Source organism: Bos taurus, chromosome 18 (assembly GCF_002263795.3).
Source record: "Bos taurus isolate L1 Dominette 01449 registration number 42190680 breed Hereford chromosome 18, ARS-UCD2.0, whole genome shotgun sequence".
Taxonomy (NCBI): domain Eukaryota; kingdom Metazoa; phylum Chordata; class Mammalia; order Artiodactyla; family Bovidae; genus Bos; species Bos taurus.
The window spans coordinates 11,620,642-11,634,006 of record NC_037345.1 but is presented as its reverse complement, the minus strand read 5'-3'; the positions used below and the strand labels follow the sequence as shown (position 1 = coordinate 11,634,006).

Below are 13,365 nucleotides of genomic sequence, written 5' to 3'. Positions count from 1 at the left end.
CTGGGGCCCCAGGCCGAGGGAGGCAGCGTGCCCTGGACTCATCAGGAGATGGTGGACGTGTACCACCGGCTCGCCCGGTTCCTTACGGGGTCACGGGAGCAGAGGGCAGCTCAGAAGTAGAGGAGACAGCCCTTGTGTGGCCCCAAGTGGGCCTAGAGCAGCAGAGGGACCACGTGCAGCAGACGGTCCAGCCTGGCCGAGCAGCACGGAGACCCAGCCAGGGGCCCCAGCATGGTTCACTCCTGGCCACACCCAGCTAGCCGGGTGAATCCACCCCGGGCACCCTTACCAGTGGATGCCGAGGCAGGGGCTTGGATGGGTCAGCCACGCCCAGGATATAGAAACCCACTGGCCAGCAGAAGCTGGGACAAAGAGGGAGGGAGCCAAATGGACACTCACACCTCCATCCCAGACACCTCGAGTATTTCTCATCCTGAGAAGGCGGCACCATGGACGCCGAGGGCTGGGAAGAAGCTCAGAAGCCCTCCTGCCTGAACTCTGTGCACAGCGGAGGAGACGGGGGCAGGGCCCAGCGTCCCCCAGGCTTAGTCCCGTTCCTGCCACCAACTCTGGCTGACGGTCTCCACCTGGGCCTTCGGAAGGAGCCCTGGAGGGATGGTGGGGTGGGGTGGGGGGGGACACGGGGTGACAGCCAGATCAGCAGGCGGGGGCAGCGAGGCCCCAGGTCAGCTCTGAGAAGGGGCCCAGCTCACAAGGTGAGTGTCGGCAGCCAGGGTCCCAGGGACAGGTTCAAAAGCCTCTCGGAAAAATTTTTTTTACAACAGGGCAGGAAAAAATGGGTTATTTTAATTATAAAAGCAATAAAATTAACTTTTTGTATGATTAAAAATCAAAGGGAGTCCCCTTCTCATTCCAGTTTGGACAGAGAGAGATGCTAGCACAGAGATTAATATCCATGGAAGCTTCTCGGTCGCCCCTCTCAGGCACCAAGCCTGCCCAGAGGGGCTGGGCCGGCTGTGAACACAGTTCCTGGCGGATACAGTTCCTGGCGGATGACGCCCCTGAAGCGAACAGCTTCCTCCTCCCCTGTCTGCCTCCTCTCGGCCCAGACGGGGGTCTTAGAAGGTGACACGGAACCCAAGTAACAGCGCTCCACAGGCAGCTAGACCAAGGCACTCGCTAAACGCAGGCTCCGCCCCGCTCCCCCCACCCATCCTGGGCCCCGGCCCGCCCCCAGGGCCCACCTGGCGCTCTCCGGCCGGTGCTCCGGGTCCGCGGGTGCTGGCGGCCGGCCCAGGTCCAGCTGCTGCTCCAGCACCTGCTGCCGGAACTCGGACACCTGTGACTGGCGGTCCTCCTTCTCCTGCCTCAGGCGCCGCTGCCGCGCCAGCCACTTCTCCTCCTCGTTGGTGCGCTGCAGGAGCAGGGCTGTGGCCGCGCTGCTGCCCGGCAGCGAGAAGAGCCCGTGGCCGGCGAGGAGGCCGGGCGCCGCGTGGGGCGGGGCGGCCGCCGGGTGCAGGGGGTGCTGCACGGGCTTGGGCACCTGTAGGCCCGCGTCCTTCAACTTCTCTGTGGGCAAGAGAGGCCGTCAGGGCGGGGCGGGGTCCTAGCGCCTGGCTCAGCCCCGCCCCCTCAGAGAAGGGCGCCCCCTTTCCGTGGGGCCGGGCAGGACACGGCTGCTCCCCGGGGGTCCCTCCTGTCTGACGCAGCAGAGCGGACCTGAGCCAGTGGTTAGACAACCGTGCAGACTAAGGTTGTACGTAAATATAGTGAGATTAAAGTATGTTAAGAGTGAAAGTTAGGCTGCTGTGCAAATTCACTGTTTTAGTAAAATAAAGTACACTAAAAACTAAGGCTAAATATTCCAAGCTATCATCTCTAAAAATTTGGTTGTGCTATGGCGCACAATCTAAGTACAGTACACAATCTCAGTTATCTACCGGCCTTCACACCAAGTCTGAATCCTGCCAGTGGACGTCCCTGTTCTCGGCTCCCGGTCCGGGGCCGTCCCCTGCCCCCATCCCCGCCCACCAGGCTTGATCACACGGCGTGCGGCTGCCCTGGGGCCCGCCCCTCCCCGGGTACCTGCGCGGGTCGGGGTGAGCTGCTCCGAGGGCTTGGCCCGCTCCTCAGCGGCGTGGCTCCGCAGCGCATGCAGCTCGGCCACGGGCAGGAAGGCCGGCTCCAGCGCCTTGGCGGCCAGCAGCTCCTTCTCGCGGGCGCGCTGCTCCCGCTGGCGCTCCAGCTCCCGCTCCTTCTCGCGCTCCAGCTCCTTTTCGCGCTCGCGCTCCTTCTCGCGTTCACGCTCCCGCTCCTTCTCGCGCTCGCGGTCAGCCTCCCGCTCGCGCTCGCGCTCCCTCTCCCGCCTCAGCTCCTCGTCCACCTGCAGCCTGGAGGTAAGGACGGGGATGTGACCTCCGTAGCGGGAAGAACCCCCAGGAGCGAGGCGCTCACACGTGAGCCCGGGGTTCTCCCCCTCCCAATGGGGAGGGGCCAGGGGCCAGGTTGTTTTTGCTAATGCGCCAAGAAAAAACTCAGCGTCCACTGGAGACCGAAAGCGGTGGACAGAGACTCTCCAGGCGCCCGGAAGGCTCCCGGCCATGGCCGGCGATTGTGAGGACGCGACCTCCAGACAGTGGCAGGGAGCTCCCGGCAGCGCCCCTTCTGCAGGCAAGCGGGCGGAGGACAGGGGTGGCCCGTCCAAGCACAGCTGGCCTAGCTGGGCTCCGGGACGGGGCTGCCTTACCTCTCGGCACTGAGGCTGGACATCCGCTCCGAGTGCAGCGCTGCCAGGGACGAGTGGGAGAGCTCGGGCGGGTAGCGGACGCCGGAGAGGTGGAGGTGCATGGCCGACGGGTGCAGCGGGGGCAGGGAGCCAGGGGCAGGGATGGGGTAGAAGGGGGACCGCAGGGCTGACAGGCAGTAGGAGTCGTCCATCCTGTAGGGGGCAGAGGGGGCCGGTGAGCAGCTAACGTGGAGAGGAAGGCAGGACCCAGCCCCCCGCCAGGCACAGGTACTGATGCGGGAGCGGCGGACAGGGCCTCCACAAAGGTCCCGCAGAGAGCCCCCTTCCACAGCCAGCCCCAAAGCCCTGCACTCCCAGAGGCCACAAGGCCCCGCCGGCCACCCCTCAGCTTAGCCGGGCCAGGCCCAGTGTGGCCCCTCCAGGTCTGACCCGGGAAGCTCCTACACAGAGTGGAAGCACAGCGCCGGCTGCTCAGGGTACTAACAGTCACGCGTGCCCGGGGAACCCTCGGTGGAGGCGGGGGACAGGGAGGCCAGACGGCGCGAGGAGAGTCTCCCTCCAGGAGCAAGCTCTGGACGGCTCATCCAGAGGCTGGGGGAGCGGCCCGCCCCACGGTCCCCGCCTCAGGGAATCTGGTCTCAGACCAGGGTCTACCCGCGGGCGGCTGGGGACGTCGGACGCCTCACCTGAAGGCTGGGTGCGGGAAGGGGTGCGGGGCCAGGTAGCCAGGGTGGTAGTAGGCTGCGGCGGTGGCCGGGTCCAGGCCGAGCGGAGGCAGGGAGGACACGCGGAGGTCCTCGGCCGTGTGGTAGGGCCGAAAGCTCCTCAGGTAGTCCTCGGTCACCGTGCTGGGGGGTACCACGTGGTGCACGGGCCGCTGCAGGCTGCAGGCAGGAGGGAGTGGTGGAGGTGAGCTCCGGGCCCCTGGGCCCCCACCCCGCACCCCGCCACCACCTCCCTCCTCGAAAGAGCAGTCCCTGCCAGAGGCCCAGGGCCCAGAAGTGGGCAGCTGCCGATCCTCGGGCCGCGTTGGCCCCTCACCAGGGGGCATGGGTCTGTTATCTGCAGCCTGGGGAGACCACCCCCCGCCCCCGGCCCTAGGAGCCAGGCTGGGGGTTTAGGGTCACGCAGGCAGTGAGCCCACTGTGGGCTCAAGTGGCAACGCCAGCAGGGCTGCCAGCCCAGGGTGGGGCCCCCATCTGGCAGCTCTCGGGCCCAGCTGGTGTGGACTCGTGGCAGCCAGAACCTCGGGGGTCCCACCCCACACCGTGCCACCCCCCGCCCCGCACTTACTTCAGCGGTGGGAAGCGGGAGTCCTGCACCACCGAGCTGGGCGAGATGCCGAAGGGGTAGGGGCTGCTGAGCAGGTGAGAGGGGATGGCCGGGCCCCCCGCCTTCTCCTGGGGCAGCGGGGGCTCCACGATGAGGCGCTCGCGGCCGCCGCCGCTGCCCCGGGAGCCAGCGTCCTGCTGGAGAAGACAGTGTGGGTCAGGGCCGGGGGGCAGCTCATAGCTCGGCCACCAGCAGCGGGCCAGGCCTTCCTCTGGACACACAGGAGCAGTCGAGCTTCAGGGGGACATTCTTGAAACAGTCTCCACGCCACGGCGGGGGTGACAGCCACTGAGCCCCTACCCACCGCCCGCCCGATCACGCCGGCATCCCAGGGGCCCAGGCGGCAGCTGCCGGCCTGCCTCACAGATCACTAGGCCTCAGTGCCCCCGGAAGACGTGGCTGAGCAGCTGGCGCTGCCCCGGGCCAAACAGGCCAGCCTGTCCCCCCGAGACAGACCCTGGGCGTCCCTGGCTCTGGCCAGAGCAGGCAGCTGTGGGGCCAGACCTGTCAGGGGACCTCTGCTCACTGGTGGGGGCTGTGGGCCCACCTGCCCAGACTCCTGCCCAAGAGAGGAACCTGGGGCCTGGAGGATTCAGTGCGGGGGAGACCCCAGGAAACCAGAAGAGGCTCACGCAAGGCAGGAAGGGAAAGGCGGTGGCCCCCACCAGCCCCAGCCACACAGAGGAACATCCTGCAGGCCCACCCACAGGAATGTCCGGCTCTGGGCTGGCAGGCCATGGAGAGGCTCTGTCACTCTAGTCTCTGACATAGCCGGAAGGGAGCAAATGGCAGGCGCGGAGCGTTAACAGCCACTGGCCCAGGGTCCCGTTGCCATGCGGCCAAGGAAGACGCGGCTGCCCGGTCTCCCCGACCCCAGAGCTCCACGCGCCAGGCCCTTCCTCACCAGGCCGCACGGTGCCCCCCTCACCTGGCGTCGGGCCTGGCCCGGCTACCCCGGTCAGCGACAGGAGAGCAGGATGCAGGCCCAGGTCCATCCACCCCAGACCCACAGGTCAGGGAGACACCCTCCCCTGTCTGCCTGGCATCTCCCCCATCGGAGTCAGGAGATGGGGGCAGCAGAGCCTCAGGTCACCTCATTCCCAAACGGGGGGCACAGGAGGGACCACACAGCCCCCACAGAGAGGAGGGGCCCACCCGTCACCATGTCTACGGAACACCCGGGCGAGTGGCCGCCTGTGCTCCCACCCCGTGTAGCAGGCTGGCCCCTCCACTCGGGGCGGGGCCCTCACAGGGCATGGACTCCGATTCCCCCTTTCCCAGGCGGGCTTCACCAGGCTGGGGGCTGTCGAGGGCGAGCCCCACACACAGGTCAGGGCAGGAAGCCAGCACTCCCCTCTGGTCCCCAAGGCCCTGGACGGGTCCCCATGACTGCCCCTGCCCCAGGGCCCCCGCCTGTCGGACGTGCACAGGAGGCGGGTCCTGCACATGCAGCTGCACCCCCCTCATACCCCCTCCGCTGGCACGGGATGCGGCCAGCATAAGAGGGGTGAAGGTCTTGAACCCTGTGCCTGGGGTCTGGGCTGGACTGACCGGGGACGGGGTGGGGGTGGGGGCGGCGCAGGCGGTGCTGCCTGGGTGGTGACGCAGCGGCTGGAGCCTGAGGCTCCCGAGTACAGGGCGGCCCCCAGGAAACGCTGGGCCCCGCAGTGAGGGGACCTGGGCACTGCCTCCAGGCTGGCAGCCCCAGACGGCAGAGGCCTCGCAGGGGACCTGTGCACACAGCCTGGAGAGGAGCTAAGACCACTCCTGGCCCCCTTTGCTGAACCAAACGCCAGAGTGAGGGCCCCATACACCATCCCTGGGTGGGGCCGCCCCCGTCCGCCTGCGGCAGGACAAAGCCCAGCTTGAAGGCAGCGGGGCCAGATGGCACCTTCCTGGGCGGGAAAGGCTGGGGGAGGGGCGGACGGCAGGCAGGGGGTTCCCACCCACCTGCCTGGAGCCCCGAGCCCCGCCAAGCTCGTGACAGGCACCTGGGAACGAGGTCAGGGGCCGTGCCTGGGAGCCCCAGCTGCCGCCCCGGGAGCACCTGCGGGCTCTTTTCATTGAGCGGCGGCCGCAGGCGCAGCTGCAAACAGAGGGAGCACGGGGAGGGGGGACCCTCTGTTCTCTGATGATTAGAGAGGCTTCTACCAGGCAGACGGGCAGACATGCCCTGTTAGGTCTAAAACAGGCTATTTGTCATCTCATCTGTCCCCACGCTGCTCCCGCCACCTGGGAAATGCCGGTGACCCCATGCGGGGCGCCCCCCAAGCCTCCCCGCCGGGAAGCGACTCCCCCTCCTGTCCCCTGCCCCCCCCCCAGGAGGATTATACCCTCCGCTGAGCCTCTGTGCCAGCTGGCCATCCCTCGCTGCTCCCCAGCCCCCGGCCCGCCTCCCCAGGGCGCCTGGGTCCTGCTCACCAGCCGCTGCACGCTAAGTGGCTGGAGCACCGCCCCTATAGCCCTTTCTCGGGGTCACTCGGTGCTTCCGAGGCCGTGAGGCCCCTCGGAGGAGGGCCGAGCTCAGGGGAAGGGGCCCATGGCCAGGAGCGGGGGCGTTGAGGAGGCTTCTGGGCCTGGAAGGGCAGCAGCTGGGTGCAGGGCAGGATGAGCAATCGCCAGGCCCCAGGGGTGAGGGGAGAGGCAGGTGGTTGGGCCCAGAGGTCAGGGCCAACTGTCAGGGGGCAACAGGCCCCTGGAGGCAGGACACTGTGGTGCGGATGCTGGTCCTCTCTCAAACCGGGCCGGGGGACGGCTGGGTGTCCGCACCCTGCTCTGGTTGGGATCAGCCCCGCAGGGCCCTGCCCGGCCCAAGGATGAGCCAGGAGGGTCCGGCACCTCGTGGATCAAGGTAGGGCTACCCCCAGCTGGGTCTTCGCCTTCTTTCAGGAATTGAGGGGCCCCCCCTACCGCTCTGTGGACGGAGGCTGCCCCCCCACCACCTCCAGGGCAGAGAACAGACAGACCCCGAGTGACGCCTACCCCCACCCGACCCAGCAGGGCAGAGAGCTGGGGGCCAAGCTGAAGACCCACTGTCCCCCCACCCCCCTCCTGCTCTCTCCGGGTTTAATTAGTGCTTCCAAGTGGCGCTGGCCCTCTGGGGACTCGGCAGAAACATCCAGAGCTTGGCGCAGTGACCACGTTCTTAATTAGGAGGGCCCTCCAGGCTGGGGGTGTGGGGGCGGGTCCCCCGAGGAGCCACACCCCCTGGGCGCACACCCAGGGAGCCCCGCCAAGTGTGGGAAAGGCCTCCTGGGGCAGGCAGGCCTTGACAGTTAAGACAGGTATCAGTAAAGGCGACCTGTGAAAACGTGGGTACGACAGACAGGAATAATAACAGCTCACGTTTACAAGAAGCCCTCATGATGTGCAAACACCATTCTGTCTCCCCAGATTCCTCTGTGGGAGTCCCAACCCCCAGGACCTCGCAAAGTGACCACGTGCGGGAGACGGGGGGTGTGTGCAGGGGTGACCGAGGCGGCGTGCGGTCACTAGGGCGGGCCCTGGTATCCTTGGAGGAAGAGGAGACCAGGGCACAGGCACGCACAGAAGAGCCCATGAAGATGCAGGGACAGGACGGCCGTTCACACGCCAAGGCGTGAGGCCTCAGGAGGGCCTGGCCTTGCCCACAGCCGGAACACGGGCCCCCAGCCCTATAGCTAACCCGCCCTGAGCCCACTCTGAGGGGCTCACCGGGGCAGCCCCAGACCACGAGCCCTGGGAGTGCTCTTGAGACACACAGACCCTCCGGGCAGCTGCTGTCCCCCAGCTCCCTCAGGGGGAAGCGGATCTCAACACGAAATGAGCCCGTCAGCTCCCCACTCACCTGGCGGCTCTCACTCCTCCAGACGCCATTGACAGTCTTGGTGGGGGCGATGGTCACCACGGGGGGTGTGCTGGGGACGCTGTGTCCCCCTGGGGGGACGATGATGGGACCCATGGGCACACGCTTGGGCGTGCTGGCTGGGGAGCTGTGGTTGGTGGCCGGAGAGGAGACAGGGGACGACTCGCTGCTCAGTGAAGACCCTGCGGGAGAAGGACACAGCGCCTGAGCAGGGGCCCGGGCTCTACCGCGCCCCAGCCCAGCCTGGGGTCTGGGCGGGAAGTGGGGACACAACCGACCGACTGACCAGGTGGGCATGCCCGCCCCTCCCTGGGGCTGCTTACCCAACTCTACCCCAGGGGCGGGGGGAAGAGCCAGGGGAGTAAGCAGGTCCCCCCAACTTGGATAGGGAATGAGCCCCGGGAGAGCAAGTGCAGGGGCTTACAGGATGCTGTGGGGGGAAGGGGAAGTGGGCCCGCTGCTGGCCAGGCCTGGCTGGGGGTGGGGCTGAGAGAGGCCTATATTATCAGGACATCAAACGAGTTCATTTTATCTTGAGAACTGAACCATAATGTGGGGTTTACGGCAGACGGGTGGTCAGCACGTTCACAGAGCTGTGCAACCATCACCGTGACCTGCTTTCCGTCCGCCCCCCGGCCCTCAGCCTGCCCCCTTGGGCTTCTTCCCCAGAGTGGGTGGCGGGGATGGGGAGCTGGTATGGCCGGAGGCTTCCAGGCCTGCGGGTCAGTTTGGTCTCCAGCAGCTGCAGAGGCAGCAGGCGAGGAGAGCACAGGGCGTGGGGGGCCGGGGGGACCACTTGTGCCCTGACAGGAAGGCGCCCGCCTGCAGCAGCTCTCTCGAGGAGCGGCGGAGGGGGCGGCAGTGCGTCCAGTCACCCCATCCTCAGCCCCTGATGCCCCCGCTCCCAAGTGGGTCTCTAGTCTGAGGCCTATCCTGGCAGCGTGGCCCCAGGGGGGCTGGAGTCGGTGGTTTGGGGGACCCCCAGAGGCACGCCCAGGCCCTGTGCAGCCCAGCTGGGTTCACACCCATACCCCGCACTGGTCTGGGCTGCAGTTGGCGGTCAGAGGCCCCTCAGATGCCCACATGGTGCCCCATCGCACACAGACCCCCCAAATCTGTGAGCCACGAAGAACACCCAGGCACCGGGTCTAGGGCGAGCCCAGGAGGGCCCCCCTGATTCTGTCACAGCAGCACTTCAGCCACGGCCCTGCTCGGGCACCCAGAGGCGGCAGACCTGGCCCAGGAGACACCCTGTCTCGCAAAGCGCCCCTTGAAGAGGCCTGAACCAGGGGGCCAGGGAAGCTGGGGCCAGCACAGACCACCCCCTCTGCAAGTGGGACCCCACGGCTTCCATACTTCCCCCCGGGTCCTCTGCGGAACCTGCCTGGTCCCGGGGGCCAAGACCCTGGTACTCTCTCATCTCTTCAAGAGACCACACTCCTACCAAGTGACACCTCTGCCCGACGGGGAGGAGGGCAGTCTACGGCCCAGGGCGCTTGGCTCGGAGCCCTTCTCTCTGCCCCGAGGACCCCCAGCCAGGTGTGGGCTCAGCAGGAACTGGGAGACAGAGTGGCCGGACCCCGAGGCCCACAGATGCTGGCACAGGGCTCTGCCCCGAGAAGATGCGCCATGGCGGCTGAGTCGGTGCACTTCCTAGGCTTGTGCACGACCTGCACAACTGCACAGGACGACCCGCGGGAGACACCGGTGCACACAGAGCCTGGCCATCCACCCCCGGAACAACTCCAGAGCCAGGCGGCCCCTGGCCAGCAGGGCCTGGCCAGCAGGCGGTCACCTGAAGGCTGTTGCCCCTGAGGTATGACCGGATTCTCCAAATGGACCCACCAACCACGGCCCACACACCAGCAATTCTGTAACCCCGAGTCACCCAGGCCAACACCAAGCTCAGCCCTGGGTCAGGGCGCCCCCTCCCCCAGCTGTGCCACCCACTGGCCGGGCCAGCTCCAGCCTCCGCCAGCTGTCACGGCTGCTGGGTGGCCAATGCCAGGGACCGTCAGCTGCCTTCCCACCCTCTGCAGCTCAGCCTCCCAGGTTCTGAAACTAGCTGCGTCTGCTGGGTTGGGGGTCTGCCTATGACACCAGCTTCAAGGTGGCAGCGGTGGGAGGCAGGCTGACCTGGCCGCCCCAGCGCGCGGAGAGCTGACGAAGGGAAGGCCCGCACCCCAAACCCCCACCAGGTGGGGCAGCTTGCGGAGGCCAGGAAGCAGCGTCCCCACCCTGCCCCGGGGACCCGCACAGCGGGCAGTGGGCCCCGGCCCACCCAGACACGGGTCAGCAGTGCCGACCCGAACCTCCCTCCACGCCCGCTGCTGCTGGAAGGACACGGAGCCACAGGGCAGGCGGGGGGACCGCCTGTGCGCCCAGGGCCGCCCTGTGGGTGGAGGGACATCGGGCCATGCTCTCTGGAGGCAAAAAAGAAAGAAAACGGACGCACCGAGCACCCCGAGCAGTCATGGGAGAGGCTGCACTGCCCGGGGGGGAGGCGGGGTCAAGCCTCCAGGGCCGGGCAGATGTGGGGGAGCCGAGCCTCACACTGGGGAGGCCCGATGGCCCCGCCGCCTGCACGCGGGGACTCAGGGCTGCCTGCTGCCCGGCCGCCTGCTCCGTCTCTGCACCCCATGCCACCAACAGATCTCTGTGGACTGGCATCATTTCCAAGTGCTGGGCAGTGAGTGAGAAGGCCCCATTTCCAAGGGGGCGGGTGGGACTTGGGGACAGGGTGACGGGATCCGGAGGCCATGGGCAGTTAGCAGCCTGGCCCCTGGGGGATGGGCCAGCCACCGCCACTCAGCAGCTGGATCGATGCCTGACCACGCACCGGCCTATTAGTGAGCGTTGCCCCCGACCCCGGGCTCAGGGTGGCCGTGATAAACCGCCGTGTGCAGCAGGCGTCGGCGGGCCGGGGGCGGCTGGGGTGGCAGCGTGCAGCACTCTGCGTCCCCTCCATCTCTGACGTGGCAGGTGAGCGCCCGGGGCTGCCCAGGCTCCCGTCATTAACAGCTGAGACCCCAGAGTCGCCTCCACGGCGGCAGGAGTGCGGCCTGAAAACACGTCACAGCGGCAGCACAGAGGCCGTCAGCTCCCAGATGCACCCCCAACCTGCCACCGGGACAACAGCTAAGCACCAACTGGATGCCCCAAACCAGGGCTCCTGTGCCAGGGCCCGCCCTGAGCGGGGAGGCCAGGCCCGGCCTCAGCCTCACAGCCTGTCCCCCTCCCCTCCTCCCCGGGGGGAGGGACAGGGACCCCTGATGCGTCCCTGAAACAGGACCCTCGGGCCGCCTTCCGGCGCCCTGAGCTTCTTGGGGCCGAGGGCAGCATCGTGGGGGCAGGGCGGGAGGCGCTGTGACGGATGAGGGATGAGGACCAGCATCCATGTGGAGGGCCCCCCACAGCTGACCCCTGCCCAGACCTCACCCAGGACCGGCAGGGACCCCCGACCTGCAGCCGCGAGCACGTGTGAGCCCTGGAGGTGAAGTCCGCATCGTAAGGACACAGAGGCTGGGGACAGCGGGCACACGGCCAGCCCACGGTGGGTTCGGGGAGACCCTGCTGAGGGAGCCGCAGGGCTGCCGGCCCCTCCGCGGCGGGGACAGTTGAAGCCTCGCCCCCCACGCCCTCGAGGAGCCCTCTCCCCTTCACCAGGGGGCAACACACGCCTGCTCCCAGGACCGCCAGCCGCGTCACCAAACCCCAACCAGCAAAGGTGTTTCTTCTCACAAGACGCGTTTCCCAGGGTTGAGCGGGAAGGCCGGTGTCTGTGCTGCTTCCCATGGGGGCTCAGAGGCGGTGCCGAGGCGGGTTCTGGGGGTGACACTGTTGCCCTGTCACAGCCTGGGGAGGCCTCTGGTCCCAACGGCCCAGGCCGGGCACCCCTCCAGAGCAGGCTCGGTCCCCTTGCCCTCGGCCTTGCTCTCCCTGGGATCGTGGCCCAGACACAGAGGAGGGGCGAGGCGCTGAGGATGCCCCCTCACACTCACACCTGTAAACGAGACAGACGGGGCTGCAGACCGAGCCCTGCCGGTCCCTGCACCCCCGCCCCATTTCGCTGTTTTCCTGAAAAGAGGCGGATTTCAGGCGGCAGACCGCAAGCGCCCACCTCGCTCCTGGCTCAGGTGGCTGCACTGCTGGTGGGCAGAGTCCCACCTCCAACCTCACCAGGAGGGTGCCCGCTCCCCCCACCTGTGCAAGGCGGCCCCTGCCCGTCACTTCTAAGAGCCCCATGGGAACAGGCAGACCAAGGTGACGGTCAGGCCCACGCCTGCAGCCCGAGGTTCCCTCCCGAACATGCTGTGTGGGCCTGGTCATGCCCAGGTCCGTCGGCACACACAGGAGCAGCTCGCCCCGACAGGACAGGGTCTCCCCGAAAGGATGCGTGGGGGGCACCCACGCCAGCCCTCAGCCGTGGACGCACCCACCTCGCTCGGCCCCTTGAGCCCTGGCTGTGCGCGTTGGGGGTGGGGTGACAGTGTGGGTGGCCCTGCACCGTCACCCGCAGGCACCGTGCCTGGAGCGAGCGTGGGTCTCCTGAACCCTCATGATCAACGTGGCACGCACCACCCTCGTCCCGAGAACAGGCAGCAGCTCAGAGAGGTCGTGCGCCGGGCCCGGGTCACACAGCAAGGACACAGAACCTGCCGACGTCCGTGTCCCCACACGGGGCGCCCCCCTCCGTAGTGGGTTACAGGGCCGAGCACGTCGGGACCCCCCCAGGGACAGATCCCTGGCCCCTCGCCGGCCGATGGGGACCAGGCAGGGCCCCAGGAAAGACACCTCCCGCGGGGCGTGCCGTCTCCCGCTCACGAGCTCTCTGGGGGCAGAGCAAACAAGGCAGGCGGATTACTTGCTCTGCACTGAATTTTTAAACTGCACCTTGGAGGCACGACGTGAGCAAAGACATCAGCCCAGGAGCAGACGGGAGAGTTGGGCCGCGGCTCTCAGAACGAGATGCTCCAGAGGGGCAGAGGAGAGGGTCTCAGGGAGTCGGGGCGCCCAGGGCCATGGCCAGCACCCGGGGTGCATGAGGTGACCGGGACGGGCCTGGCGGCAAGCGGGGAGACCAAAGCCTCGACTGTCTTCTCTCAGCTATCAGTCCTCCCTGTGCAGGGATTGCTGCACCCTCGAGGGCGGGACAGTCCCCCTGAGGGTACCCTGCGGGCACAGGGGGCCTTGAAGGAACAGCCGAAGTGGAGGCCGTGTCAGGCCGTCTCTGGGAGGGCGGACTCGGATGCGGCAGTTGGAGGAGGACTGTGGTTTCCATCTCTGCTCCACGGCCTGTGAGTCGGGACGCCAGCCAAGCCTGAAGTGCGGCCAGGTCCTCCAGAGATGTAGACGCAGAACAGAGGCCAGGGCTCTCGCAGCAAGAGGCCGCCGGCACAGAGCGGGTGCTCAACGAACAGTCACTGCCCGGTTCAGGATGGGAGAGCCCTCACTGGCTGCACCCCTCACACCCAGGAGTGTG

General features: G+C 67.5%; 1 protein-coding gene across 6 annotated transcripts in view; it reads right to left on the bottom strand.

The window, feature by feature from the left end:
* Window positions 1–13,365, bottom strand: part of GSE1 (Gse1 coiled-coil protein) — a 394,967-nt gene that overhangs the window by 14,068 nt on the left and 367,534 nt on the right. For 5 of the 6 annotated variants that reach the window (XR_009491187.1, XM_059877056.1, XM_059877055.1 and 2 more), the window contains 6 exons: window positions 7,866–8,065; window positions 4,001–4,176; window positions 3,394–3,591; window positions 2,708–2,899; window positions 2,047–2,351; window positions 1,206–1,530 (listed from right to left, as the gene is read on the bottom strand). Coding sequence is in view for 5 of the 6 variants with exons in the window: in XM_059877056.1 (XP_059733039.1) it covers window positions 1,206–1,530; window positions 2,047–2,351; window positions 2,708–2,899; window positions 3,394–3,591; window positions 4,001–4,176; window positions 7,866–8,065 (1,396 nt within the window). In the remaining variant the exon portion in view is untranslated. The remainder of the gene's footprint in view (window positions 1–1,205; window positions 1,531–2,046; window positions 2,352–2,707; window positions 2,900–3,393; window positions 3,592–4,000; window positions 4,177–7,865; window positions 8,066–13,365) is intronic. The other variant, XM_024978901.1, reaches the window with a different exon arrangement.